At 46.4% G+C, this 27,987-nt stretch overlaps 1 protein-coding gene across 1 annotated transcript in view; it reads left to right on the top strand.

The window, feature by feature from the left end:
• Positions 1–523: 523 nt before the first annotated feature.
• CCNK (cyclin K) overlaps positions 524–27,987 on the top strand; it is a 28,480-nt gene continuing 1,016 nt past the window's right edge. The window contains 11 exon segments of the mRNA XM_021679691.2: positions 524–613; positions 12,457–12,705; positions 13,179–13,260; positions 14,651–14,782; positions 19,022–19,127; positions 19,624–19,681; positions 20,389–20,558; positions 20,861–21,132; positions 21,866–21,899; positions 24,838–24,909; positions 27,659–27,986. Of these exon segments, the coding sequence (XP_021535366.2) occupies positions 12,509–12,705; positions 13,179–13,260; positions 14,651–14,782; positions 19,022–19,127; positions 19,624–19,681; positions 20,389–20,558; positions 20,861–21,132; positions 21,866–21,899; positions 24,838–24,909; positions 27,659–27,986 (1,451 nt within the window). The 5' untranslated portion in view covers positions 524–613; positions 12,457–12,508.

The raw sequence follows: 27,987 nt of genomic DNA, 5'->3' as shown, positions 1-27,987 counted from the left end.
GGCGGGACGGCGGCCTGAGACGGCCCCGCCGCCGCAGCCCAACCCGGCTCCGCCCGCCCCCGGGCCCCGCCCCCGGGCCGCCGCCGCCGCCGCCCATTGGCCCGCGGCTCCGACGCATGGGGGGCGCCTGTCAGCCAATCAGAAGAAAATAGAGCTCTCCAAAGAGGAAAGTGTCGCCCGTCTTCTCCCCGGCCCCGCCCTGCGGGTCAGTGGTCGCTGCGGGCCGGAGGAGGAGCCAGCCAGGGGGTCCATCCCGTCAGTCCCGCCCCCCGGGGCGAGAGGGAATTCGGGAGCAACCGAACGTGCTAACGGAACTTAGACGAAGGAGGCGGGGCCTGAGTCGCCCATACTCCAATCAGCGCCTGGCGTGGGTACAGCCCAGCCAATTGTGGCCCCGAAGCTGGCGGGGGCCGAGACCGCTCTGGCCCGCAGGCCCAATGGCTGGGGAGGAAGCCGAGCCGAACCGTTGGGGGTGGCGGGGCGGGGCTGCGCCCGGTCGCTTGTTTTCCGTCGCGGTCGCAGCGCGATGACGTAGTTTCCCCGACATTCCGTGTCCAAAATGGCCACAGTCGGCGAGGAGAGACGTCGCTAAGGGGCTTGCCTGAGGCGAGGGGTGAGTGACCGACGAATCGCGGACAGCGCCGCTCATCCCCGCTTACTTGGAGGTCGGAGTAGGGTATGACCTCTTTCCTCCGCTTACTGGCGGAGTCTCTCTTCCCGGATTCCGCCTCGCTCCGCTATCCCCCGTGCAAATCGAAGTTAGTGGGCGACAGCGGGGCTGCGGGACGGGCTTCGGGAGAGGGTCTGAGGAACAGGCGCGAGGCAGGGAGGTCGGCGCGGACCCTAAAAACAGGCAGCGACCCTCGGAGTGAGGGGCGGCTAGGGTTCGGGGACTTTCTAGCAGGTGGGGAGAAGGGGGGGGGTCTTTTCACACACGCGCGCGCACACTCTGAGCCGCCCAACCGCAGACTACCCACATCTTCCCTATCGTGGTTAGGCCTGGGACTTCGGGAATTATTCCACATTTGGGGTACTCCGACTTGGGAGTCTGAAGAACCGTGTAACAGGGTGGGACTGGGAATGAGAAAAAAGCACTTCGCGATTAGATTCGTTCTTTCCGAGACGTGGTCCTTAATCGATCCTCTCCTGGGTTTGGTTTGTTACTAAAGGACTTGTTCTTTAGCAAGTTGAGGCGTAAGTCTGGAGCTTATCTAGAAGCTCTTAGCCTGTTACCAGCACCAAGTACGGTCGATAAAGCTCCCTCAATTTGGATTGCAGTTAAACCGTGCTTTCGCCAAATCATCCGACGTTAGGCACGACTTCTAAGAGCAATTACTTGAGAGTGGTGGTCTTCTGTGTTTTTAAGGTAAACTTGATAATGCTTATGTGTCTCGCTCTAAATCTCTCTTTAGAGATATTTAGCATAGTGCCTTTCAATTGTAGGCGCTCTTTAAAGGTTTGTATGCATGATGTTGCTAGAATGAAAACTCTCTGAGGAGCTTTGTATCCTCAGCACCTACAACACTGCTGAGGTATAGTAAGCTTCTAGATTGCTGAATGATGGTAGAAGCGGTGGTATTGATCGACATTTTGGTTAAGATTGTTGGTGTCCTTAGGATCTTGCCTGTTAAATAATCTTGACTATAAATATAAGAGTTATCCAGGATTATTTTCTTTTCTTTTCTTCAGAGTGACAACTATTGATAATCTGATTTTAAGGGGGGATTTGTCTCATTTTGATTATATTGTGATGCATTATTCAAGCAGATTGATTTTTTTTAGTTGATTCTTGCATAAAACATATTTAACATTTGTTTCATTTGAAAATGTAGTTTGCACCAACAAGCAATAAAGAAACATTCTAGTTGCTAATGAAGTCCATAAATGCCACTTCTGAAATTGAATGTCATGAAGAAAAAACTGGTCTTAGTTTTGGCTTATGAAATGAACTACTTTACTTCAGGAGATTATGTTCAAAAGCATGGAATTCGCTGAGGAAGAAGAATGTTTTGTTTGCTTTGTTTGTGCTCGCTTCGGCAGCACATATACTAAAATTGTTTGCTTTGTTTGTAAAAACCGGGTAAGGACAAACAACCAAAAGGAATTAAGTTCAAGGTAATTGAGATTACAAAGAATATTAAACCGGGTTAAATTCAGTTCATATTTTTAGGGTCAGATAAATGATATACCAGAGTACTTGCAGGTAAAATTGTAAAATTGTTGTTTATAGGTTTTGAGAAATCCAAAAAGCACAGTTAATGATAGAAGACTGGAGTCTGGTAAATGTCTGTGTTTGCAGAGAGCAGTTAGATGGGTGACTCTTGGATGCTAGAAATTGTTAATAATCTATTTTAGAATCTTGTTGGGAGGGCAAAAAGAGAGTTTGTAAATACTTGGGAGAGGAGAGCTGATTCCTTCAAACTGGCAGAGTTTTAACTAAAAAAAGCCAGGTGACATACATCTAATTACTTTCCTTAGAAGTTTACTATACCCTGGTGATCAATGAGGGATTGTTAGACATGGATCCATTCAGGTTTCCTTAGGATGCGGAACGTAATCTCTCTTCCTATCCTAGTAGACACAAGAGATAAATGTACATTGGGTAAGGTCTGTTTGGATGGATTTATATCCAGCCCAATTACCCAACCCAAAATGTTGATTTATGGGTTGATGTCAGCCTGAAGAGAGGTCTTTAGAGATGAGCTACAGGGCTCTGGTCTTGCCCTTACTCTGGTTAGCACTTTCTTATTACCAACTTTAAATATACGAGGCATGCTTCTCAGATTAATCAATGCACTCAAAAGCCCTACTATAAAGAATTGTTAAAGGTTGAAACAGTAGGCCAAAACTAACAAGATGTACATTTGCCAGGTTGAATTTACAAAAACTCAATTACGTGTATTTGAGATAAGCAAGACCTGACTTGAAAAAGGATTCTAGAAAGTAATGTTCCATATAAGGAAGTGAAGTATAGAATTTTCCCCAGATTGAGGGAAAGCAATATCTTCGTCTAATGACAAATTGTGGCTCTGCCATTTACAACCTTTGTGAATTAAGCAAGTTGTTTCATGTCTCTTCGGTTCTATTTTCTCCGCGATAAATTGTGAGGATAGGAAAATATAGCTGGCAGGCATACTGTGTCTCAGTGGGCACACAATGGACATGGTGTTGAATATTAGGAATCTCCCTTCCCCATTTGCTATGAAGATCATATAAAAAGTGCTGTTTTCCATTTTGGTTGCTAACGTTTAGGGGTTATCTTGAAACACTAAAAACCATGTTGAGAAAATAGAGATGTTTGTTTACCCTGGAGAAGAGAAGGGAATGGAAAAATTCTCTTCACGTATTTGAAAGGCAATCAGATAAGGGAAGGGTATTTTCAAGGGTTAGAGAGCAAGGTAGGAGCGTCAGAGTGTTGTTGAAAGGTAGAAAAATCAATGTAAGATTAATATAAGAATTAAGGTGAATACTAGTTCTTGATACTCAGCAATGCCATAGGCTGTTTGGTAAACGATTAACGTCCCATTAATGAAAGTGGCCAGATGAAGGTTAGTGAGTGACCAAATGTTACTGTTAATTAGAATTTCCGTGCTAGGTGAGAAAATTGAGTAGTGACCTTTACTGTTGTTTCCAACCTGTAAGTGTCCATAATTCTAAATTTGAAAATGCATTTATTCTTTCATCATGTAAAATGACATATCCAAAGCACATACCTGAAACATGTTGCTAAAATCCTTTGACATGCTGCTTGTTTATTGAGAGATTTTTTTTACTTTGTGGAGCTCATAAACGTCTCTGTCATTTTCACAGTAATCATGAGCTGCTAATGAGAAAACCTGTAATCTTAGGGTCTTGTGAAAAAATAAAGAGTAATAGGGAACAGGGTTATAGAACTGATGTAAGAACTTTTTCAGGGGGATGAATGATACAGAGGACTGTTTTTATTCTATTTGTGTACGTTTATTTTCACTTCCTCTCATGTATTGTTGATTTGGCCCCAGAGTCTAAAGGCACCTACGCTGGATCATTAGCATGGGGTTTGACCACTGACAGCAAGGCCGAACAGGCTTGAATCTGTTTGTGGCTTATCCACTGGGGGACTGGGATTGTCTTCCATTTGTGCTTCACCCTCACTGGGTCCGAACCCTTGTCCTCACTCTGCCCCTGTCGTCTCAGTGGGTGTCTTGGCACTCTACTTCCCAGTGGAATTTTAGGATTTATTTCCTCCCCCTTAAATGAGTTTTTCCCAATATCTTCCTCAAACTTTTCCTTCCCTCTGTCTCAGAGAAAGAGCTTCCTTCCTGAGGTTAACTTTTTTACTTATGCTTTTTATGATCCCTTGGCCAGTGAACCCCTCAGTGGCTTATTCAGCCTCTAGTGGCTCTTTCCCTTCTTGCTTCAGACATCCTTCCTTCTTTATGCTGAATAAACAAGAATAACCTGTTTCATAGCTTATTCATTCCTTGCCCCTTGTAGTCTTCTGCCCCACTGCCCTTCTGCAAAGATTCTGCTATTTGTGCATGTGTGTGTGTCTGCTTTATTGAGATGGTTCACATACCATACAAATCACCTGTTTGAAATAGTGTGCAAGTCAGTGGCCTTCAGTACAGAGTTGTGCAGCCATTACTACAGTGGACTTTCACTGTCTCCAAGAACTAATCACCAATGTAACCTTTCCTTATTTCTTGGTTCTCTAGCATTTGTCACTGTTGCCTGCCACATCTGGGTTACGGTCAGTATCCCTTGGTTTCTCTTGCAATTGAAGTTGCAAATTTCCCATCTCTTTGACCATTCCTTCCCTTTCTTTCCTTTGGTGATTCTTCTGCTTTCTCAAGTTCTGTCCCAGACCCCATCCGTTTTCACTCTCCAGCCCTCTACCTGTGACCATGACTTTAATTGTCAGTTCTGTATAGATGAATCCCAAATAGATGTGTTCTTTCCAGATTTCAACAGTCCTGTTTATCTGATGCGTATTTCCATACAAACGTCTTACACGTTCTTCAAACCTAATATTATTGGAACCAAAATTCTTCTCCCCGCCCCAGGTCCCCCCCATCAAAACTAACCCCTTCTCTTCCCACTTTTCTTTTTAGTATGACCCTTTCCATCAGGCAAACAAACTTGAAATCATCTCTTGCCACTTTTTTTGCCTCACAGCCAGTTGTGGTGCTTCCTCTTTTACTCAACACTATGTTGTGGGGACAAGCCCTCATCATTTCTTGAACAGCTACTATAGTCTCCTAACTGGTCTTCCTCCTGCAAATCTCCAAACAGCCTCCACTTCATCTCTCTCTCCCCTTACCAGGCCTTATTATTTTTCATGGCACTTGCCACTCCCTGACAAGTAATCACATACTTGTTTCTCTTAGTCTGTACCACTACAACATAAACTTGTGGTAGGGCAAAGACCTGGCCTCTCGTTTCCTGCTGTGTCATTGCGGCCTGGCTCATAGTAAATAATAAATATTTGAATGAATAACTACATTGAGAACTGTTGGGTTAATGTATCTTAAAGTAGGTATTCCCAACTAGTGTACCGTGAATAAATTACAGATAGTTTGAGATATTGATTCCCTCAAGCCAATTGGCCAGTTGCTTTCTGCTCCGCAAGAATGTGTATTATGAATGTTTGTTACTATTATTAATAATGAAAAACCAGAAATATCTCAAATGTTCATTCACAGTAGAATGGATAAGTAAATTGTGTTTTATTCATAGAATGGAATACTGTACAACAGAATTTCTGAACTTCAACACTGTTGATATTTTGGATCAGTTAATTCCTTTTGGGGGATTGTTCTGTGCCTTGTAGAATGTTTGGCAACATTCCTGGCCTCTACCCACCAGAAGCCAGCAGCAGCTCCCTAGTTATGACAACCAAAACTGTCTCTAGACATTGACAAATGTCCCTGGGGGTCAAATTCGCCCCTGAAAACCAGAACTAATGAATGAATAGTGCTTTATGCAACAAGGATAAACTCCACAAACATAATGTTGAGCAAAAAAGGCAGTTGTGACAGAGTGATACTCTATCATTCCACGGTCCTTCAGAAATCTGCAAGACTAGTTGCTGGGAGTAGAGGTCAAGATAGTGGTTATCTTTGGGGGGATCATGATTAGAAGAGGAGCGAGGAGAATGCCCGAGATGTTGGTAATATTCTGCTTCTCAGCAGGATGGTGTTACACAAGTGTATTCACTTTGTGAAAATTAGTAAACCATACACTTAAAATTTTCTTTCTGTATGCTATAATGCAATTACACATTGTTTGAATTTATAAAATCATAAGCAAGCACATAAACAAGCATTCTTTGGCTGCTGAGAGATTCTGATCCAGAGGGGATAAGGAGGATGGTCCGGTAAGTAGTCTTACCTGAGTCTCTCCCACTTTTCATGAAGTGAAAGAAGAGTACAGGGACCACTTGTTTACCTGTGGTCCAGACTGGACACCTGGTAACGTTTTACCACCTTTACTACTTGAGCCTGTGTTTTAGCTGAACCATTTGAAAGTAAATTGCAGACATGATACTTTACCCCTAAATACCTCATTCAGCCTGAGAATAGTCATTTTCGTATATAATCACAATATCATTATTACCGCTAAGAAAATTAACAGTCCCTAATACTCTCTAATATACAGTCCATATCAAAATTTCTCTACTTGTTCAAAATTTCTTTTCTAGTTTTTTTTTTTTTCTTTAAAAAACAAGGATCTAATCAAGGTTCACACATTAGTTTGAACGTTATGCCTTTGTAGTCTTTCAAATCTAGGACAGTTCCTCCCATCTTCTTATTTTTTCATGACATTGACTTTTTTGAAGCAACCAGGTCAGTTGTCTGGTAGAGTGTCACATTTCTGGATGTGACTAATAGTTTCCTTGTGCCATTTAACTTGTTCTTCTACTCCCAGTATTTACTGTAAACTAGAAGTTTGGTTTAACCAAGTTAGCTTGCTTGGATTTAGCTTAAGCTTTCTGGAGGTAAGAATACTACACAGGTGGTTGATTTTTATTTCATATTGCATCATATCAGGAGGCCACAGAATAGCAGGTTTTCACCCTGTTAGTGATGCCAGGCTTGACTTTTTGTTAAGGTAAAGGTACTTTTTTCTACAATAATTAATACCAGTGCTAGCAAAGTAGACTCATGGATCTTTTACAATCAATCCTTGTCGTTTTTCTTTATAATATTCCAATTCCCTGATTTTGTCCAGTGAGAGTTGACGCTGCCTCTTGTGTCTTTTTATAAGCTTCCATTCGTCTGAGCACATCCCAGGCAGACCCCTACCCCAGACAGGGAGAATGGAGACCTGGTTCCTTTTAGAGGGTAACTAAGATGTGCACCCTGATGTGTTCCTGACTAAGGGAGTGTCATTGCTTCTAGATACTTCCAGTGGACAGAGCTAGGATATATATTTTTTAACCATGATTTATTTTTATATTTTCAATTAAAATTCAGCATTAAAGATTTTACTTAACCTTTGATCTTGTGCACTGAACTGAAAATCTTGATTCCTAACAACATTAACATTTATATATCTTTGCTTTATCCTACAATACACACACACACACAAAATTGTTTGACAAAATTGTTTGACAGTTAACAATATTAATGCCAGAACTAACAAAACATTACTGGAGAAGTTTAAGATTTCTTTGCAGTTCTTTAGTCCTTAGAATATATCTCACTCAGGATGGAACAAGATCAGGAATTACTTATAATGATTTTCTGGTGGTTATGTTTCCTGTTTGCTGTACACTGGGCTTCTTTTCAGTTTTAGGATTTGCTTTTTTTTTTTAGTTAAGTTCATGAATGTGTTAAATATTTACATGATTTGAAAGTCAAAGTTGCAGAAGGACTCCTGAGTCAATCTGAAAGAGCTGCTTCCAGTGGCTGTAGCTGGAGTAGTTTGGGCAGCAAAATAAATAATGATAGTATTGGATTATAACTCAAAGAATAAAACAAATACTAATGAGTCCATACTAATATAAATACATGATTGAATAAATGAGGGAGAAGGAACAGATCTTTCTTACAGAAGAAATCCAAATAATGTTGAAGGAAGGAAGGAAATAGAAAGTCACCATTGGAACACCATGATAATTGTTGCAGGCAAGATCCTTCAATGAATGCTAAAATTAATGGGCAAAACTAAGAAAAACAGGTAATTTGCTTAGTATTTTGCATTGCAAAATATTTTCTCTGAGACGCTTACTAATTACTGTAGTAATAATAACCTATGTCCCCACATTCTTTGATACCCCTCCTTCTAGGAGATGTAGCCTAATTCCTTTCCCTCGAGAGTGGGCTAGACTTTGTGATTCGTTTGTAAGGAATATGGCAAGGAGAAAGTAGTGACTTTCAGTGCGAAACTGGGCACAACCCCGTCTTCACCAAGTGCTCGTGGTTCATATCAGACACACCTAAACCAGAGACATTTCAGTCAGCCTAGGTACTCTTCAAAACTGGCAAGCTCATGAAAAAACAGGAAAGACTGAGAAACTGTTACTAGAAGATACTAAGGAAATATGGCTCCTAAATGCAGTGTGGCATCCTGGATTAGATCCCGGAACAGAAAAGGGATTTTTTGAAAAACTCAAAATTTGAGTGAAGGCTGTAGTTGATAATGTACCAAAATTAATGTCTTAGTTTTGGTAAATGTACTGTGGCTGTGTAAGATGTTAACGTTGGAGGAAGCAGAGTGAAGGGTACATGAGAATTCTCTCCTATCTTTATAACTCTTCTGTAAATCTATAATTATTTTCAAATAAAAGATTTCTTAAAAAGTCAAAGATGTGTAAAAAGGTATACCCAGAGAAGTATTGCTCACATCCCTGTCCTTTCCATTCTCTTCTTCCCTGTTCCCTGTTGGTAACCTTTTTTTTTAAATTAGTTTACAAAAACAGAGATGTCTGTTCCATCTCTCCTCTTTTCTTACATGTATACTAACGTACTGTGTACACTGTCTTGTATCTAGCTGATCCTGGAAATGTCTCCTTACTAGTACTTAAAGAAAGGTTTTTTTCAGTCTTTTTTTATACCTGCATGGTACATCATTAGTGTTAATGTTAACTATATTTTATTCAACCAGTGCCCTATTGAGGGACGTTTGGGTTGTTTACAGTTTTTGCTATTATAAATGGCATTTTTGTGAATAATCTTTTGCACACGTTGTTTCCTATTTGTAACAGTATTTTCAAAGTGGATTTTTCGAATTGGGATTACTAAGTAAAAGAGCAAATGCATATGCAGTTTTGTTAAATATTGCCAAATTCCCCTCTGTGAGAGTTGTTCCATTTTGTATTCCCACCACCACTATATGAGATCGCCTCCTTCTCCCTGGCCTTGCCAACATAGTATATAGTCACGCTTTTAGATTTTCTGCCAACTGAGAGTTGAGAAATGTATCTCAGTATGACATCTGACTATGAACTCTTCGTATTTACTGAGCATCTGATTGTGCACTTTCCATATTTACCTAGGCTTTAGGTAACTGACCTGCCCCAACCCACAGTGATTGCCTAGTTCTGCAACACAGCCAAGTACAAACTAGTGGAAGAAGATTGCTTTTTTCCTGATACTTAATTTCTTCTTTTGGAGGGAAGGTCAGATTTTTAGGGTTCCCAGGTATGAGGAAGAGGAGGGATGCACTCAGCCCTGCCACGTCACCTTTCCCACCAGAAATGAAGCGACACACAGAAGAGGTTAGGCTTCCAGATTAATTGATGCCACTGGCCCAGACTCTAGCTAGTGAACTGCTATTTTCTTGCTAAGCAGACCAACCTGGTTCTAGCTGCCTCTTTAAAATCCTTGACCTGGGGGCCCAGATGCAGGGCGGAGGCACTGGGCACGGAGCGGCAGGGCCAGGAGCCGGCGCTGGAGCCGAGCCGAGCCAGAGTGGGCGATGCAGGCCGGCATGGCGAGCAGCCACCATGTCGGTGTTCGGGAAACTGTTCAGGGCAGGAGGTGGCAAGGCCGGCAAGGGTGGCCCGACCCCTCAGGATGCCATCCAGCGGCTGCGGGACACGGAGGAGATGCTAAGTAAGAAGCAGGAATTCCTGGAGATGAAGATTGAGCACAAGCTGACCGCCACCAAGGAGCACAGCACCAAAAGCAAGCGCAAACTAGAACAAATATAGAATTATTTGGAACCACAAAAGACTTGAATAACCAGAGCAATCTTGAGAAAGAACAAAGCCAGAGGCATCACACTTCCTGATTTCAAACTGTACTACAAAGCTGTAGTGATGAAAACAATGTGGTATTGGCATAAAAACATAGATCAATGGACTAGAATAGAGAGCCCAGAAATAAATCCACAAATTGGCCATATATGGTCAACTAATTTTTTTTTTAGGATTTTGTTTTGTTTGTTTGACAGAGAGAGAGACAGCGAGAGAGGGAGTGCGGGCAGAGGGGGTGGGAGGGGGAGAGGCAGACTTCCCGGGGGGGGGGGGGGGCTCGGTCCCAGGATCCTGGGATCATGGCCTAGGCCAAAGGCAGATGCTTGACGACTGAGCCACCCAGGCGCCCCTGTGGTCAATTAATTTATGACAGAAGAGGCAAGAGTATATAATGGAGAAAGGACAGTTGGGGAAACTGGACAGCTACATGCAAAAGAAGGAAAGTGCACCACTATTTACACCACATACAAAAATGAACTCAAGGGATTAAAGACTTGAATGTGAGATTTGAATCCATAAAACTCCTGGAAGAGAACGTGGGTGGTAATCTCCTTGAGATTGGTCTTAGTGAGTTTTTTTGGATCAGACTCCAAAGGCAAGGACAACAAAAGCAAAAATAAACAAATGAGACTGCATCAAACTAAAACACTTCTTCATACTGAAGGACGCCATCAACAAAACGAAAAGGCAGCCTACTGAATGGGAGAAGATATTTGCAAATCATGTATCTATTAAGGGGTTAATATTCAAAATATATAAAGAACTCCTACAACTCTTAACAAAAAAAAAAAAACCTACCTGATTAAAAGATGGGCAAAGGACCTGAATAGACATTTTTCCAAAGAAGGTATCTAGGTAGCAATAGGCACATGAAAAGATGCTCAACATCACTGATGATCAGTGAAATGCAAATCAGAACCACAGTGAGATATCACCTCACACCTGTCATAATGGCTGTTATCAAAAAGACAAGAAATAACAATTGTTGGTAAGGATATGAAGAAAAGGGAGCCCTCGTGCACTATTGGTGGGAATGTAAATTGGTAAAAACACTTTTGGAAAACAGTATGGAAATTCCTCAAAAAATTAAATATAGAGGGGGTGCCTGGGTGGCTTAGGCGGTTGGGCGTCTGCCTTCGGCTCAGGTCATGGTCCCGGATTCTGGGATCAGGCCCCACATTGGGCTCGCTGCTCTGTGGGGGGCCTGCTTCTCCCTCTCCCTTTGCCTGCCACTCTCCCTGCTTGTGCTCTCTCTCTGTCAAGGAAATGAATAAATCTTTTAAAAAATTTTTAAATAGTAAATAAAATAAAATCCTTGACCTATTTGAAAATTGCTATTCTCTGATCACATTTACAGTTTACATATTCCAGTGTCCTCTTGATGAGAGTCCTTGTTTTTTATTTTCTTTTCTCAACATGACGCTTATTTTAAGCTTTTCCATTTGCGCACGTGCACGAGAGAGAGTGTGTGCATGCATGCGTGCGTGTGCACAAGCAGGGTGAGGGGCAGAAAGAGAGAGAATCTTAAGCAGACTTCCTGCTGAGCGTGAAGCCTGACATGGGGCTCGGTCTCATGACCCGAGATCATGACCTCAGATGAAAGCAAGAGTCGGACACTTAACCGACTGAGGTACCCAGGCACCCCAACATGACACTTCTAGAAAATCTGTTTATTCTGAAAGAAAAAAGGATGAGAAAGCTAGAACATACTAAAGGAACTCCCTTCTTCTTGTGGACCACCTCCCTCCACCCGCTCCCTCAAAATCACTGCACCCACACCTGATTTATACTGCTCAGTTCAGTGACTCATGCAGATGTGAAATCATCTGATCTGGTGGCCTTTCTCAGTGAAATGAAGTAAACCAAAAAACCAAAATTTTGATTGGGTGGTGAATGGAAGAGATGGATAATTTTAAAGCATAAGTCTTTTTAGGGGGTTAGGACAGGCCTGGGTTTTACTGAAGAATGGAACCTAGGCCAGCGTGAGGGGATTGCGTCTACTGAAGAAAGGCAGAAAGGAATGTAAGACAGAAATGCTCTTCCTTTTAAACTACCATGAAATTTGGAATTTATTATCCTGTGGGTCACTTAGGTGTTAAATTGGCTTTGGAGGTAAACCTGGGCTTTTATCAGTCATTCAGTAGTATTGCCGCTCTGGGAAATTTTTATCCAAAATCAAGTATAACCTGTGACTGTAGACTGTTTATAATGATCGGGATTGTTTAATATGGAAAGTTCCTTTCCAACTTTGCTGCTGCTTCTCTTTCTCTTAGGATTCTAACATTTTCAGAAAATCTTTTGGAAAGAACAAGTCTACTTCAATAAATGAAGGAGAATAAAGAAAATTCAAGCCCTTCAGTAACCTCAGCAAACCTGGACCACACAAAACCATGTTGGTACTGGGATAAGAAAGACTTGGCTCATACACCCTCGCAGTTGGAAGGACTTGATCCAGCCACTGAGGCCCGGTACCGCCGAGAGGGCGCTCGGTTCATCTTCGATGTGGGCACACGCTTGGGACTGTATCCTGAGTCTCCCTGGAATCTGTTACAGATAGGCTCCCCACCACCACCACCGAGAATTAAGTTAGATACTACAGACAAAGTATATAGTACTGTCTCTACTAAACAGCTCTTAGATATTTTTATTTAAATGTTATTTGTCATTTACTTGGCTCTTCAGGGGTTTTCTGTTTCCCATTTATCATTTAAATGTGTAGAGTTAGCCATTGAGCGAGTGGCCACCAGGCCTAGTGACCATAGTGGAAGCGTACCTAAAGGAAGGTGAAGCCCTGCCTTGTTATAAGTATAAACTTCAACTTGATAATTCCTGTGTCAGAGTTCTGACACCCTGAGATCCCCATCTGCCTGCTTGGCCACTGATAGTGTATGCTTTAACACTGATTTTGTTGTTATTGTTTGTCTTTATTTTTCCACTTTTAACTAAGAACATAACCTGTAAAAATTCTTGGTAAAGTCCTTAACCAGAACAACAGACACTATGATACCCTGGCAACTGGAATAATTTATTTTCATCGCTTCTATATGTTTCATTCCTTCAAGCAATTCCCAAGATATGTAAGTGTTTGAATTTTATTATAATTCTCTATCACGTGTTATATTTTCACACAGTTTAGTGGACTGGTTATAGTCTCTTTTTATTCTGTTTTCCAGGAAGTATTTATTTTTATATAATACATGCTATCTCTAAGCAGTCAAGTTTGAATTTTCTGTTTTTTCCAATTAACTGTATTTAAATCTTCTTTTAATTAGGGCACTGTGGACCATAATCATATTGCACTTTGTGTGGAATTTACTTCCTTCTTACCTTTCACAAGATAAATTTGGGCTTATAATTGAAACCCCCCAAAAAAGGCCAAGATGGAAGAGAAGTTCCTTATGCCATATCACTCATTCTTCAGTTACTCCTTAAACATGCCGTATGTCTTATACTCTTTGGGAGAGTCAGTCAGGGAACCTGCCTCAAGTAGCCAGGATCGATGGTATGACATGTATAAAACACACAGTCAGTAGTGAAGCCATAGGAGAGGTAAGGAAGGAAGGCTGGAGCAGTCAAAGGAGAGATTAATTACATCTTAGAGGGATCAGGGAAAATGCCAGCAAGGAGTTGCCAGCAGTTAGTTAAGTAGGGCTTAGACATGCCTAAATGGGACAGAGCAGTTAGTCCAACAGAAGCTGGCATGAGCAGAGACACCAGGAAGCGTGCTGTTTGATGTCATCCCAGCCAGGGGGTCCATTTGGGAGGACGGGAATGGTGGAAAGGTAAGCTGGAATGGCCCATAGTGAGCCTTGAAAGCCAGACCAGGGAAATCTGACTTTAGTAGGTAGATTGTGAAGTTACCGAAGGGTTTCATGAGGAAGATGACAGAAGTCTTACCAGGAAATTCATCTGCTGGGGATCTTCCTCTTAAGATTTTACTGAGCTTTGTACACGTCTTCCACGCTAATTTGTGAAGTTCTAGAGGAAGGAGCCTGTAGCAGAATCATCTTGCTGCCCCGGCACAGCGTCTGACACGCACTGCACTCGGGGTCCCATGGAGAGAGGGGCGCGCCGGGGAGGCTGGCACAGAGAACAGCCAGAAGCCAAGCAGTGAGAAGGCCAGTGGTGTAAGGATGTGCATGTGGATCCAGGCAGCTGGAGCGGGGAGAGAGAGTGTGGGCAGTGGTGTTGAGATGGGCTCCACAGGACAAGCATTTAATTGTGCTCTTTTTCTGCAGCAAAGCTCACTATTCAGGGAGCCATTATCTTTAAGACTGCAATGTAAGATGAAAGTTTGTTCCTATGATTCTTTTCCTTTCTGGCATCTACTTTGCTTACATGATGTTTTCTTTAGAAAATTAGATTTAAAATAATTTATGAAGCCAAATTGGGAAGGCCAAAAATCCTTGCTTGTTTCTCCATGAGTCCTTGTTAACAGTATCTCAAGAACTTTTGTTTCCCTTTTAGGTGACGGGAGCGTGTTGTCTCTTTCTGGCTGGGAAAGTAGAAGAAACGCCCAAGAAATGTAAAGATATCATCAAAACAGCTCGTATTTTATTAAATGATGTACAATTTGGCCAATTTGGAGATGACCCAAAGGTAAGAATCTTAACTTCCTGCCCTCAAATCTTAATTCTTCATGGTAGTATTATGGTAAAGTTCCTTGTGTGGCCCCTAGATCTGCCAGTCCCCTGAGCCCTGACAGGGCCCTATGCAGAAGGTACTCGTGCTTGCTTCTGTCAGAGAGGAAGGAAGATAATGTGGGCCTATGTTTAGGTAGCACTTGCTAACGCACACGCCTCCCTCGTTCTGAGTACGTTCGGGGGCTATAGCACGTTGGATATGAGCAGAAATCTCTTGTCACCACCAGCACTCCTAGACCCCGAAGCGGTTCGGTTTCTTTGGTTCAGCAGTGATGGCAAGGCCCGATCTCCATCCAGCTTCCGGGCAGGCAGAAAGTACAGATGATAGACGGACATGCACTTGTGTGTGCTTATGCTATGTGTCTTTTTGCTTCCTGAGAATATTGGCAAGTATTAACATTTGCTGCTATTTTCAGACACCGTGTTGCTATTGGACGTACCATCCATCCTGTCCCTTCCCCACACTCCCTGACAGTGTCAGGAAATGGTACTAAAATAGTTGTACACATGCTTTTATTAGGTCTAAAAAGGCCACTCTCAGAGCCCGGGGGCAGCTTTCCGCCACCCCGACTCTTGCCAGGGTCCCCCCATTGTAACCCTTATGGCACCTGTGTATCATGCTTCACAACATTGATCACAGCTGGTAGTGAGATAGATTTTAATCAAATAATCACACAAAGAACTCGCCCCTTCTCACCTGTAAGATCTGGGAGAGCAAAGACCCTGTCTCTCTTGCCTGGCGCCTGGTACAGAGGCTGGGCGGAGTAAGCAGTCCGCAGCTACTTGTTGACTGAACGACAGACTCGAACAGCACAGGTAGGGCAGAGCTCACCAGGGCAGGGGAGTCCGGCCCCGTCCAGTCTTGCTTTTCCTCCCTCGCTGCTACTGCCCGCCACAGTAGATACCTCTGTCTGCCCAGCAGCGTTGGTATGTATGTGTATTAAACGTGTTCATTCTCCTCCTTGCTTCAAGGAGGTAACAGAGGCTCAGAATGCTTTTGCGTATGGTGTAGCTGTGATGAATACTAATAACTTTTATAAGTATTGTTCAATATGGGTAACTCTGTTCCTTGAACTGATTTATAAATCTGTTCACCTGTTTATGAAAATGTCAGTCTGTTAGGAATTCATGCAGTGATCAAAATGCAATTTAATAGAAGTCATGTAACCATCAGATACCTGTGGGTGTCTGATTCTGACACAGTAGGAGACGGTTGTAGGAACGTGTTGTGGGCGTGTGTAGCACACTGGTGTGTGTTATCCTAGGTGCCTTTGGGGAAGTCCGCTTGTACCTTCAGCCTTTACCCACTCACTGTACTTTCAGATCAGGACACCGAGACCTGGTCGGGCACAGTGAGGTACAGGGTCTGCAGCTCCAGTGCCCCAGATGGTAGGAGAGGGGAATGGCCATGCTATTCAGGCTTATACAGCAGGGCCCAGCCTGTCTCAAGTAGGGCAAAGGGGCTTTGAAACCTGCCCCTCCTTTCTATCATGTGCAGTCTCCCCAGAAATGATCTGGAGTACACGGGCCACAGGAAAGTACGCTGGACCTGGGAGCAGTGAAGTCACCGTGGAGGACATTTCCTTTGCCCGAGAGGAGAACGAGCAGGGCAGTTATTTGGGGGAGGCTTATAAGCAATTAGGAAAAAAAAGATGGTGAATCACTTGGGACATTTTTGCCTTAATTAGCTTTGCTTTAACTGTGTGGTTCCCCCATCATATTGATTTCACATGTGCTCAACAAATACTTATTCCAGCCACTGTGTGAGGCACTAGACCTAAAACAGACATGGCCTTTGCCATACTCCTGCATTTTATAGTGGAGTTGGAATAGATTTTAATCAAATAATCCTATAACTATTGGATTATGAGCTGTGGTGAATACTATAAAAAGATATTTAAAGGTGCAATGAGGGCATTCAACCTGGGAACCTGGACAAGTCCCCCAGACAAGTGTTGTGGGGCTGAGGGAAGATTCCCTGAGGAATGATGCTTGCACACAGACCTATCATTACCCCATTACTTGAATATTTGAAACATAAAGGAAGGCCAGGCCTTGGGCTATCCTGTAATACCATAAGGGCCACAGCCTCCAAACCTGTAGGTGCACTTGGTGAAAGACTGTTTCTAAATTTAGAGTCACGGGGAGACTACTGGGAAACAGGCAGTGACAAAACCAGGCAAACTTAGCAGGATGTTTTATATTGTGGGGAAGTTTCTGAGATGGCAGAAAGCTTTCCTGAGAGAATGCTTGCAGCACTAGGGTAGAAGAACGTTAGTCCTGCCATGCTGCTTGGAGTAACTAATCCTGAGAGAATCGTCTGTGTTCTGTGAAGTGAGGCCAGACCTCAGTGTGAAAGCCCGTTCCCGGCACATCTTCTCTTTCTGGCGTTAATGGACTTGTGCACCTGTTGGCGATGGATTTCAGGCCCCTACCAAGCCCTGTCTTCTGTGGTGTAATAAACAAGTCATTGTCTGATTGTTCTTCCAGCTTAGACCACCTTGACTGCGGGTGCACCTTGTCTTTTAAGTGCTCGGTGCAGCCAGGCTGCACAGAGGCCGGGCTCAGGAAGTTCCGGTTTGTAGGTCTTAGCTAGTTCCCGAGCACGGTGAAAGGGGAGATTCCATTTACGACAGCAACAGTAAAATACAATGTCCAGAATGAAGCCTCGTAAGAAACTGTGGAAACCATGGAACTTAAAACCGCTGAAGGAATGACAAAATTCCAATAAATAAATGTTTGATAAGAAGATTCAAAGTTAAAAATCTCCATTTTCCCTAAATTGTCCTAGGACCCACTGAGTTCCCAATCAGAACGTCGAGAGCTTCCTTTTCTTCTGGACTGATACTAAGTAAAACGATATTAAAATGAGGTATGGAGCACTCCCACGAGTCATCGCTGCCAAGATCACCAACAAAAGAAGGAACAGTGTTATGCCAAAAAGCACCATGGCCACGTGCAGCCTCTTCACTACACCAGCTGCACCCATTGTGTGCCCAAGGACAAGGCCATCAAGAAGTTCATTATTGGAGGGCCGCCTGGGTGGCTCAGTCAGTTAGGCATCCAACTCTTAATTTCAGTTCCAGTCATGATCTCCGGGTTGTGGGATCGAGCCCTGCATCGGCTCCTCACTGAGCATGGAGCCTGCTTAAGGTTCTGTCTCTCCCTCTGCCCCTCCCCCCGCTCGTGCACGCACACTCTTTTCTCTCTCTAAAAATGAAAAAATGAAGTCATTATTGGAAACAAAGTAGTGGCCGCCACTGTCAGGGACATTTCCAAAGCAAGTGATTTCAACACCTGTGTCCCACCCATGGTGTATGGGAAGCTCCTTTCCTTTGTGAGTCAGGCATCGTTGTCATGACTCTGGGTCCTGCCCCACAACCTCCACCAAAATCCATGTGAGAACTAAGTCCTTAAGACTGAAGAAAAACTGTCCTCTGGAAAACAAGGAAAGAGGAGTAATGCTTGCACTCCCCTTTCCAAACATTACATCCCTTTGATCCTCGGACGGAAGGAGACAAACAGATCAGTGACCAGAAAAGATTTTGTGTGTGTGGACAGGTTAGGATGTGGTTTAGTAGAAGAGGAAATGATGACGTATTCTGTAAAAACGCATGTTACACACGTACGTATCGAACAGATAGTCTGAATTTGCGTGAATCTGCATTATCATCATTGCTTATACACTTAAAGTTTTCAGTGGAAATCCCTGAAGGATTGTGGTTTTGATGGAGGTCTGGCAAGAAACTACAGTTAAATTCTCTATAAAGCGAAGGTCTGTTTTGTAAAGGGGGGCTCGTGTATTGAGAGTAATGACATTTCTGGGGCACCTGGCAGGCTCAGTCGTGGGAGCCTATGACTCTTGATCTCGGGGTCATGGGTTTGAGCCCCACGCTGGGTGTAGAGATGACTTAAAAAAAATAAAATCTTTTAAAAAATTAAAAATATTTCTAAGACTGTTTCCAGTATTTTTAAAAAATCAACTTCAGTTGTTTCATCTTCGTCCTTTTAGTTCTTTTCAGAATTTCTTCTTGTCTCTGAGCAAGGTGAGAGCCTGGGAGGGCAGAGGAAAGAAGGAATGAAAAAGAGTCACTAAAATAGAGCTAGAAGAGAGGAAGTGGGAAAGTTCACTGTTGAACGTGGCTTCAGACCTGTGATTGAAATCACATCCCAACATTTGTTATTTTATTTTTAGGAAGAAGTGATGGTTCTGGAGAGAATCTTACTCCAAACCATAAAGTTTGATTTACAGGTGGAGCATCCATACCAGTTCCTCCTCAAATATGCAAAACAACTCAAAGGTAAGGGGGAAAGTTACATAAAGAACTTCTCATTGTGAAATCAAGTCTTTACGATGATTTGATGGCACTCGGATTATGCTTCTTGAAACAGGACAGCAGAAGAGTTGGGTGTATGAGCATGTGTGCCCGGGACGTCAGGCGCCCAGACAGCCCAGTAATGGAGCTCTTAGTACTGCTTCCTGTCAGCTATCGACACATTCTGCCATTCAGTTGCCAAGTGATAGGAAGCAGGAAAATGAGTCAGAATTTTTTAAATAGCCTAATAAAATCTGCCTCGCAGCAGGCTTCCCGTAAACGGTGGTTCAGCGCAGATCGTGTGGGAAGAGAACAGACAGGACTCGGACCCAACCGTGTGCCCTCTGTTCCCAGGCAGCAGCTCTTTGTTGTGTGTTGGGACGGTGCTGAGCACACAGTGGACTTGAACTGAATGGTGCTTTTTATGTGCTCTTTCATTGTTATTATCACTACTAATTTACCTTTTTCTTCCCATTTCTAGGTGATAAAAACAAAATTCAAAAGTTGGTTCAAATGGCATGGACATTTGTAAATGACAGGTACATGTGTTCAAATGTCGGTCTAATTGTAGTTTTTAAAATAGGGACTTTATGGGTCACTGAATCCAGACTCCCTGTTTTGTATTGAGGACTCTGACTCACCCAGCTTGAAGGGCCAGCTAATGGCAGAGCTGGGGCCAGCGTCCAGGAGGTCGGCTTCCCAGCAGAGGGATGCCCTGCCATGTCTCGAAGCGAAAATGTCATCCCCGGTTTAAAACGTAGTCCAAAACAATACACCAGAGAACTGGGACAACTAAATACTTAGAACCCATTTGGTTCTGCATAAATAGACTTTCTTGTAATGGTTTTAGAGCCTGGCCGTTCTTAGAGCCGGGGATCCGATGAGGTGCTGTGCGGGGACAGACAGCCTGCGTGTGGAGGGGCCATCACTTGAAAACATGGTTCAGTGATGAGGATTTCAACAGTTTGAAGAACATGAGCTATGTTCATTTGTATTTCGTGACATAGCAGTTTTTTAATGTGCTAGCATCCTGAGTCTTTAAAGAACAAATTAGTAACTGTGGCTAAAGTAACTTATTTTGGTACCTTTAGAAGACTGAACACTTGTCGCTTTTATTTCTAATTCTTTATGGTCATTTAGAGAGGAAAAAGCAAACTGATATTTAGTTGTGGCATCTACTGTCCGTTCATTGGGTGACAGAGCTGTTTGCTCCGACTCACGCCGCCCCTTTTTCTTGTCGGCCTAGTCTCTGCACGACCTTGTCACTGCAGTGGGAGCCAGAGATCATAGCGGTGGCGGTGATGTACCTCGCAGGGCGATTGTGCAAATTTGAAATACAAGAATGGACCTCCAAACCCATGTATAGGAGATGGTGGGAGCAGTTTGTGCAGGATGTCCCTGTGGACGTTCTGGAAGGTATGGCATGCTGGGCTTTCCTGAGGGGGCTCCATGGTTAGGGGATCCTTCCCTGTCAGCCTTGAGTCCCGAGAGTGGACTTCCCCACACAAGTAAATGTAAGCCGTTCCTCAGAAACACCTTTACTCTAGTTCCCTCAGAACGTCTGCTCTGTCCCCGCTGTGCATAGCAGAGTTTGGGGGAATCACAGATGTGATCCCTGCTCATCGGACCCTGTAGGGGAATCGTAGCCGGAAGGGGAAATGGGCTGGTTTTTTCCTAGGCAGATTAATCTGTGACAAATGTAATTGTCCATCATTCAGACATCTGCCACCAAATCCTGGATCTTTACTCACAAGGAAAACAACAGATGCCTCATCACACGCCCCACCAGCTGCAGCAGCCCCCGCCTCTCCAGTCTACACCGCAAGTGCCACAAGGGCCACCGCCCCAGCCAGCTCCAGGCTCCGACCCGCCGCAGCCACAGCAGAAGGACGCGCAGCCGCCCGCCCCACAGCCCCCGCCGCAGCAGGCCCCGCCGCCCAAGAAGCCGTCCCCGCAGCCCAGTCCTCCCCGCCCAGCGAAGCGAGCCGTGGTGAGTGGGCCGGGCAGCCCCAGGAGCGGCCTGCTCTCCGGCGGGGGGGGGGGGGGGGCGCAGCACCGGGCTTGTGCAGGACACTGAGCAGGGAGGGCGACCCCTGGCCTCGCCACCTGGCTGCACGGCCACGGGGAGCAGCCCGAGAACTCCTGCGGTCAGAGGAGGGGGGGGCCACAGGCAGCCGGGGAGGGCTCCATCCTCCTCCAGCCACCGCTGCCTGCCTGTGTGTGTGTGTGATGTGTGGTGTGTGTGCGGTGTGTGTGTGTGCGTGTCCCGCTGACCAGCAGGATGTCTCATCTGTGTGCTGCCTGCTAACATCGGTGTCTCCAGTCTGGCTTTTTTGTGTTTGGTGCTCTGATGCGGGGTGTTTGTGAAAGTTTCTCCCCACGACAACAGCCCAGCCAGTAGAGGGAACCAGGGGGGATAAACACATGTCAGCAAACAGCTCATCGAATTTAGGCCAGTGCATTAGAGGCCCTGAAACTTAGTGTCGTTCGGAAGCCACTGTTGAAAGTGCTCGGTGGTCCCGTCCGACCGGAGAAAGGGAAGAAGGAAGGAAGCAGAGGGTGATCTCCCAGGTGTCCAGTCTGCTCTGCGGCTCTGAGCCAGAACTGGTTTCTGTCTGGAGCTGTGTTCTGTTGCTGCGATTTCTGTTGGGACCTGGATAATCTGTTTTTCCTCAATGCACCCCGGGTCTTGGTTAACACTTGTGTATTATCTTTTGTAACAGGTTGTTTCTCCCAAAGAAGAGAACAAAGCAGCAGGTAACTTCCTGTTCTAAGGGGGCTTTTTTAGCTTTAGATGTCTGTTTATCAAAACTTTAAATCCTTAGTTAACATTTCTGCAAGATTTAGATTGCCCTTAAAATTTACCCTTAGAGTCCATCCAGAACTTTACCCTGCCTGTGTTTTCAGACTGTATTCGGACCAAAGTCATCAAAAAACATGAGCAGCCATAAAAATGTACTTAGTAGCCTATATACAAATGTGATCATGAACATAGGAGGAGGGTTACAACAGTGTTCCCTTTCTAGAGGTTTGGTTCAGCCCACCGCAGTAGACAGTAACGGGCCTGGGGGGTCCCTGTCCTGAACACCAAGTGGCAGAGTGGCGGGCAGACAGGATGGTAGTGACAGGCGGTGCTGTTGCCCAGAGAACCACCCTGTGTCCCAGCCCTGCTGCTTATGCAGGCTGGACCTCTTTCAAATACTGCTTGGGTTTGGGTTTGGGTTTTTTGGGGTTTTTTTTAGAGCCCAAAGTTGGTTAATTTTTTTCTGTATTGGAAACAAATGGAAAGGGTGAATAAAATCTGCAAGATCACAGAACAGAAATTTAGAAGTCTTTGTCCCTGTGTCATGGGCCCTGATGTGCTGAACTCTGAAGGCACAACAGTGTTTACTCATTTCTGCTTCTCTGTTGCTAAGTTCTAGGGTGGGAACTCAGTGAATGATTTATTGGACTGTTGTGAGATCTTCAAGTTACAGTAAAGCTACGTTTTTCTCAGGGTCTTTGGGGAGATGATGAGTTCAGTACACAGGTGAATTTTTCTTCTGCTCCATCTGGGCAAAAAGTAAGTGTGAGACCCAAGGGTGGGCTGCGCTCCTCGCCATGTGGATGTACAATCGAGCTGAGCCGCTGTGCTAGACCTGTACATCTGTACGAGAAGGAAACAAGCCACTGGTGACCTTGGAGGAGGACTGGCCTTTGAGCGCCTGGAGCTGAGCTGGGGGGTTGGGCCTGTAGGTGGAAGGATGCAAGTGGGCAAAGGACCTGGGAACAGATGGAGAGGAGGTCTGACTAGAATGTGAAGAGGTAGAAGGGAGGAGCTTTGATGGGACTGAAAGTGTGATTGGAACCGGAGTCCATGTGGAGGAATGTGGATTTTTGCATAGGCAGTGGGAGCCACTGAAGATGTTTGAGCAGGAGGATGGCAAAGTCTGAGTTCATTTTATAAAAAGTTTCCTGGCAGCAGTAATAGCACAGATGGTTGGGAACAGGGAGAAGCTCGCAAGCCTCTCGGTGAGACGTGGTGAGGGCAGTCAGAGTGGCAGCCTGGAGCCCACAGATGGAGGGTGCAGACACAGCCTGCAGGTAGGACCTGGACCACGCTGTGTGCTACGTGTCCCTAGCTGCGGGGGGCTCTCGGGCGCTGAAGTGTGGCCAACCCAAATCATCGTGTATCCTTAGTGCAGAATACACACCAGATTTCTTTTTTTTTTTTTTTAAAGATTTTATTTATTTATTTGAGAGAGAGAATGAGATAGAGCATGAGAGGGGGGAGGGTCAGAAGGAGAAGCAGACTCCCCGCTGAGTCAGGAGCCTGATGCGGGACTCGATCCCAGGACCCCGGGATCATGACCTGAGCCGAAGGCAGACGCTTAACCATCTCAGCCACCCAGGCGCCCTACACACCAGATTTCTAAGCGTTACTAAAAAAAAAGAATAAAAACTCTTATTGATAAATTTTTATGTTGATTACACATTGAAGTGATCAGATTTTTACACATCAGGTTAAATTAAATATTAAATTCCCTTTTTCCTAAGGTGACTCCCAGAAAATTTTAAATCCCATGTGTGGCTCTTCTGTTTGGGGCAGCACTGATCTAGACAGCTTCAGCTCAGCTGGGGCAGGGTCGCAGGTGAGCGTCCGTGGTGACGATGACAGCAGTCACAGCAGAGCTGGGAAGGCATCATGTGAGCTGCTGGGTCTAGGGTGGAGCTCAAAAGTCAGGTCCACAGCTTTGGGAGAGAGAGAGAGAAGCTAGAGGCACAGATGTACCGTTCATCCACCTAGAGGAGGGAGGACTTGATCCCCCGGGAAGCGGATACAGACAGACACATCCCTGGACTTGGAATTCGGCCTGTTTGGGACAGAGGAAACCAGGACAGGCTCAGCGACGCTAGAGTAGAATCCGATCAGAACAGTGTACAAGCCAGAATAAAGTGAGTTTCTATAAGAAAGGGTCAAAACATACAAGCAAGCACAAAGATGGGAGTTCTTTTTCCATTACGTGTACACACTCCCTACCCTCATAAACACAGGATACTGGGTTTAGTGTAGCCTCGCATGGCTACTGAGCGTTGTCGCTGTGGGTGCTGGTTGCCCGTAGCCGCTGGACCCCGACGGGTGGGCTGTGTGCTCTGCTCCCAAGTGTCCTGTTGGCTTTTACGCTGGCTCTGCAGCCTCTGGATCTCTTCTGACGTCGTCAATGTCCTTCTGACGTGCTGCCAATGGGAGCACATATTTGTGAGGAAGAAAATAGACTTAAAAGGTGCCCAATGAAGAATACAAAGGGGGAGGTTTCTCCCGTGAGCCCTCAGGGCTGGGTGGGGGGTAGGCCCCCCCTTCCCCCCCCTCCCGGGTAACCTAGACAGTATTCTGCTTCTCTCATATTGTTGGAAGGCCTTGTCCTGGATGGTCAGCAAGAAAGTCAGGTAGATGTGGAAATGGCTGTGAGAAGCCAGCAGGCTGTTTTACTTGGGTTGGGGGATGGTGTTTGTTGGACTTGTTCGGTTCTCGTGAAAGGATTAGCACCTAATGGTTTTGCTGAGGTCTCCCTCAAGTTCCCTAAAGCTTTCGTCTCTTGTTCCCCAAAGAAATTCCTGAATGGCACATTTTCCTTTTTTTCTTTTTCTTTCATTATGACATGTTTATTCGCATGAAGAAGCATGAGTTATTTTTCAATCTCCTTTTCCTTTTTAGAACCACCACCACCTAAAATCCCCAAAATTGAGACCACTCACCCTCCATTGCCTCCGGCCCACCCACCTCCAGGTAAGTGTCTGCTAAAAGCAGCCTGGGAGGGCCAGCTTTTGTCTCTGCTTTTTTGAAGGGCAGACTTGGGAAGGCCCGGGCCACATCTGTAGAAGGGAGACCTGGTAGCCAAAATTTTAAAAGAAGATAATGCCCAAGGATCTTTCAAAAAATGGTGTTTGTCTTTCACAAACCACATCTTTTGAGGGTGTTGTAAATTCCAACTATATCTGGATATTCTCTGGCCTCTCATGTGCATAAAGGCCAAACTGTGCAGGATAAGTAAGTGTAAAATCAGTTTTAGGAAAACAAAGCCCTGATGAAGCCCTGACAGTTTATGAACTTTGACCCGGCAGGACTGGTGTAGATCTTAGGCCCCAGTCTCTCGCACATCTGCTTCCTACAGTGGCAGGACATCGTCTGGGTACATTTGGAAGAGTAAGCAGTTGCTCAGAGTCGAGTGGAGAATAAAGCATGACGAGTTCTCAACAGGCCCACAGGGAACTGGGAAAGCTTCCTTGGTGCCATGTAAACCCAGAGGAGAAGCCTCATAAGGGATATAGCGTTCTCTCCCTGGGGCAGCGTTCTGGAAGATGGAGCAGGAAGCTGGGGTGGGCAGGAGTTGTGTGTGTTCTGAGGGGTGCTGGGCCGGCCCGCCCCACCCTACGGCTCACGTTTGGGCTCCCAGCGCCGAGTGCCTGGGGCAAAGGTACCACGCATTATATTTCTTTCTGCTTATGGTCAGTCATAGCACTTTAGAAGCTTTGGGAAAATAGGGGCATCATTTTCTGCTTTGGGACAAATTCTACAGTTCCCATTCCAGTATGAAGCCTGCTTAAAAAAGCACCTGCGGTAGGTCATTTCAGTATTTATGTAGTATCTCCCCCGCAAGCAAGCGCAGATCCCCAGCTCCTGTGCCCAGGGGTGTGGCTGAGAAGAGGTGTGGTGGCCTGGGGAGCCCAGGGCAGGGAGAGAGCTACACACTCTCTCCTCCTGCTTCTCTGTTGGTGTTCTAGGGGCAAGGGTGTTCTGGGCACGGTGTCAGGAGCCCCGCAGAATGCACGGAGCTCCCACCACGGGCAGCAGGCAGGAAGGGTGAAGGTCCCGGCAGCAGGTGGTGGGAGCCGGCTGGGCTGCTAGAAGGACCGCAGTGGGAGGGAGCGTGGAGTCCGGCAGCCGCAGTTGCTGGAAGTGGAGCTGGACGCAGAGGGATCGGGGGGCCAGGCCACAGGAGCTCACTCCAGCGAGGTCCCGTCACTACTTCATGGGAGGCGAGTGGAAAAGAAGGCTCAGAGGAGGAGCAGGATCTGTGGTTTGGGGAACCACAGTCCCTAATGAGGCGCAGGAGGCGGGAAGAGGCACTTAGGTCACCAGGGGTGTCTCCGAGGGCGGCCGGTGGTGGTGGCAGGTGTCAGAGCGAGGATGAAGAGAGCAGCACAGATGCCTGGAGAGACGGCTTGTTCCAGGCCGAGTTACAGGGGACAGGCGGACGCACGGGTGACTTGGGGAGGCAGCAGCGTTGTAGGTGACAGGAAGTGATGTCTCACAGGTGGAAGAGCGTGTTAGCGGACCCAGGCGCCGTGAAGTGACACACACAGGAATTCAAGGTGGTTGGCCCTTTTGTCCACAGGCTTCAAGTTCATACTTTATGTTCTCTGGTCAGCTTTGGAACTAAAAGGCCCCTGGTCCTACCCTGGAGCCCAGACTTCTCTGTAGGCATGCGGGACCTCCTGCCTTGGGCGGGCCTGCTGGTTTGTTCAGGCTAGGCCCCAGGGACGCGGCTGTCGGGCGAAGATGTCCCAGCTCACCTGTCAAGAGCAGTGAGGCCCCCGCGGACGCCCACCCTGGGCACGTTGCACGTCCGTGTTGGCACAGTCGGGGCTGCTCGGAGCCCCAGGGAGCACACGAGGCCACATGCTGGGAGACCCGAAACCCCTTCGTGGCCCTTACTCTTTGGTGTTCTCTGGACCCAGAGATCTTGGCTCCTGTGATTTGCCCTTGACTTCTGGGCTGCCTTAGGAATTATCCTAAGAACACACTTTCTCAGTGATTGTCCACCGCTGGTGGGGTGTTCCGGTGTCATTCTGCAGGTATCTGCCCACGAATGCAGGGGGGAGTCACAGGTAGAAATGTTGCAGTGAGGCTCTGGACGAAGGCAGCGGGGGCTGCGCCGGGAAGCACCATGGAGGGCAGTGCTCCTGAGAGGACGCGCTGGGGGCTGAGGTCACTTCTCTTAGCAAACTCCAGGCGGAGTGGCTCCTTTGGCGGCTTCACCGGGCGTGTCAGAGACTCGCTCGTTACGGTTTTAAATGTTGCCTCACTCACCTGCCTGACTCGCAGGCTCTGAGCTCGCTGCCCGTGCTGCAGACTAAGGTGACATGGCCCCGGCCCCACGGTCTCGAGGCAGAGGCAGGCGGGCAGAAGGGCCCACTCCCGTCTGTGCTAGCGGGAGGGGCTCCGGGCACTGCAGGCTTGGCCTTGGCCGGGGTGGTGAGGACCGGGGGAGGGAGACGTGGCCATGCTGGGGGGCGCGGGTCCTCGTGGGGGGCAGCAGGCACGGGCGAGAGCTTCGCTGTTCTCTGTGACCTTGGCCCTGGGGAAGAGCAGCAGCCCCGCCGGTGCTATGGGGGGGGGGGCGTGAGAACTCCGGGGAGCTCCTGGCTTCCGGGGTGGCCTTCCCCACCCTGAGGTCGTCCGTGGACGTGTCCCTGCACAAGGAAGCCCTGGGAGCCACCCCAGGGCCAGGCAGTGACTTGTCTCTCCTCTGCAGACCGGAAGCCTCCCCTCTCCGCCCCCTTAGGTGAGGCGGAGCCCCCGGGCCCCGTGGACACCAGTGACCTTCCCAAAGTCCAGATTCCTCCTCCGGCCCACCCGGCGCCCGTGCACCAGCCGCCGCCGCTGCCACACCGGCCGCCGCCGCCGCCGCCCTCCAGCTACATGACCGGGATGTCCACCACCAGCTCGTACATGTCCGGGGAGGGTTACCAGAGCCTGCAGTCCATGATGAAGACCGAGGGCCCCTCCTACGGTGCCCTGCCCCCAGCCTACGGCCCGCCGGCGCACCTGCCCTACCACCCACACGTCTACCCGCCCAACCCG

Source organism: Neomonachus schauinslandi, chromosome 9, assembly GCF_002201575.2.
Source record: "Neomonachus schauinslandi chromosome 9, ASM220157v2, whole genome shotgun sequence".
NCBI lineage: Eukaryota > Metazoa > Chordata > Mammalia > Carnivora > Phocidae > Neomonachus > Neomonachus schauinslandi.
Note: the sequence above shows the minus strand (reverse complement) of the source record. Positions and strands in the feature narration are given on the sequence as shown.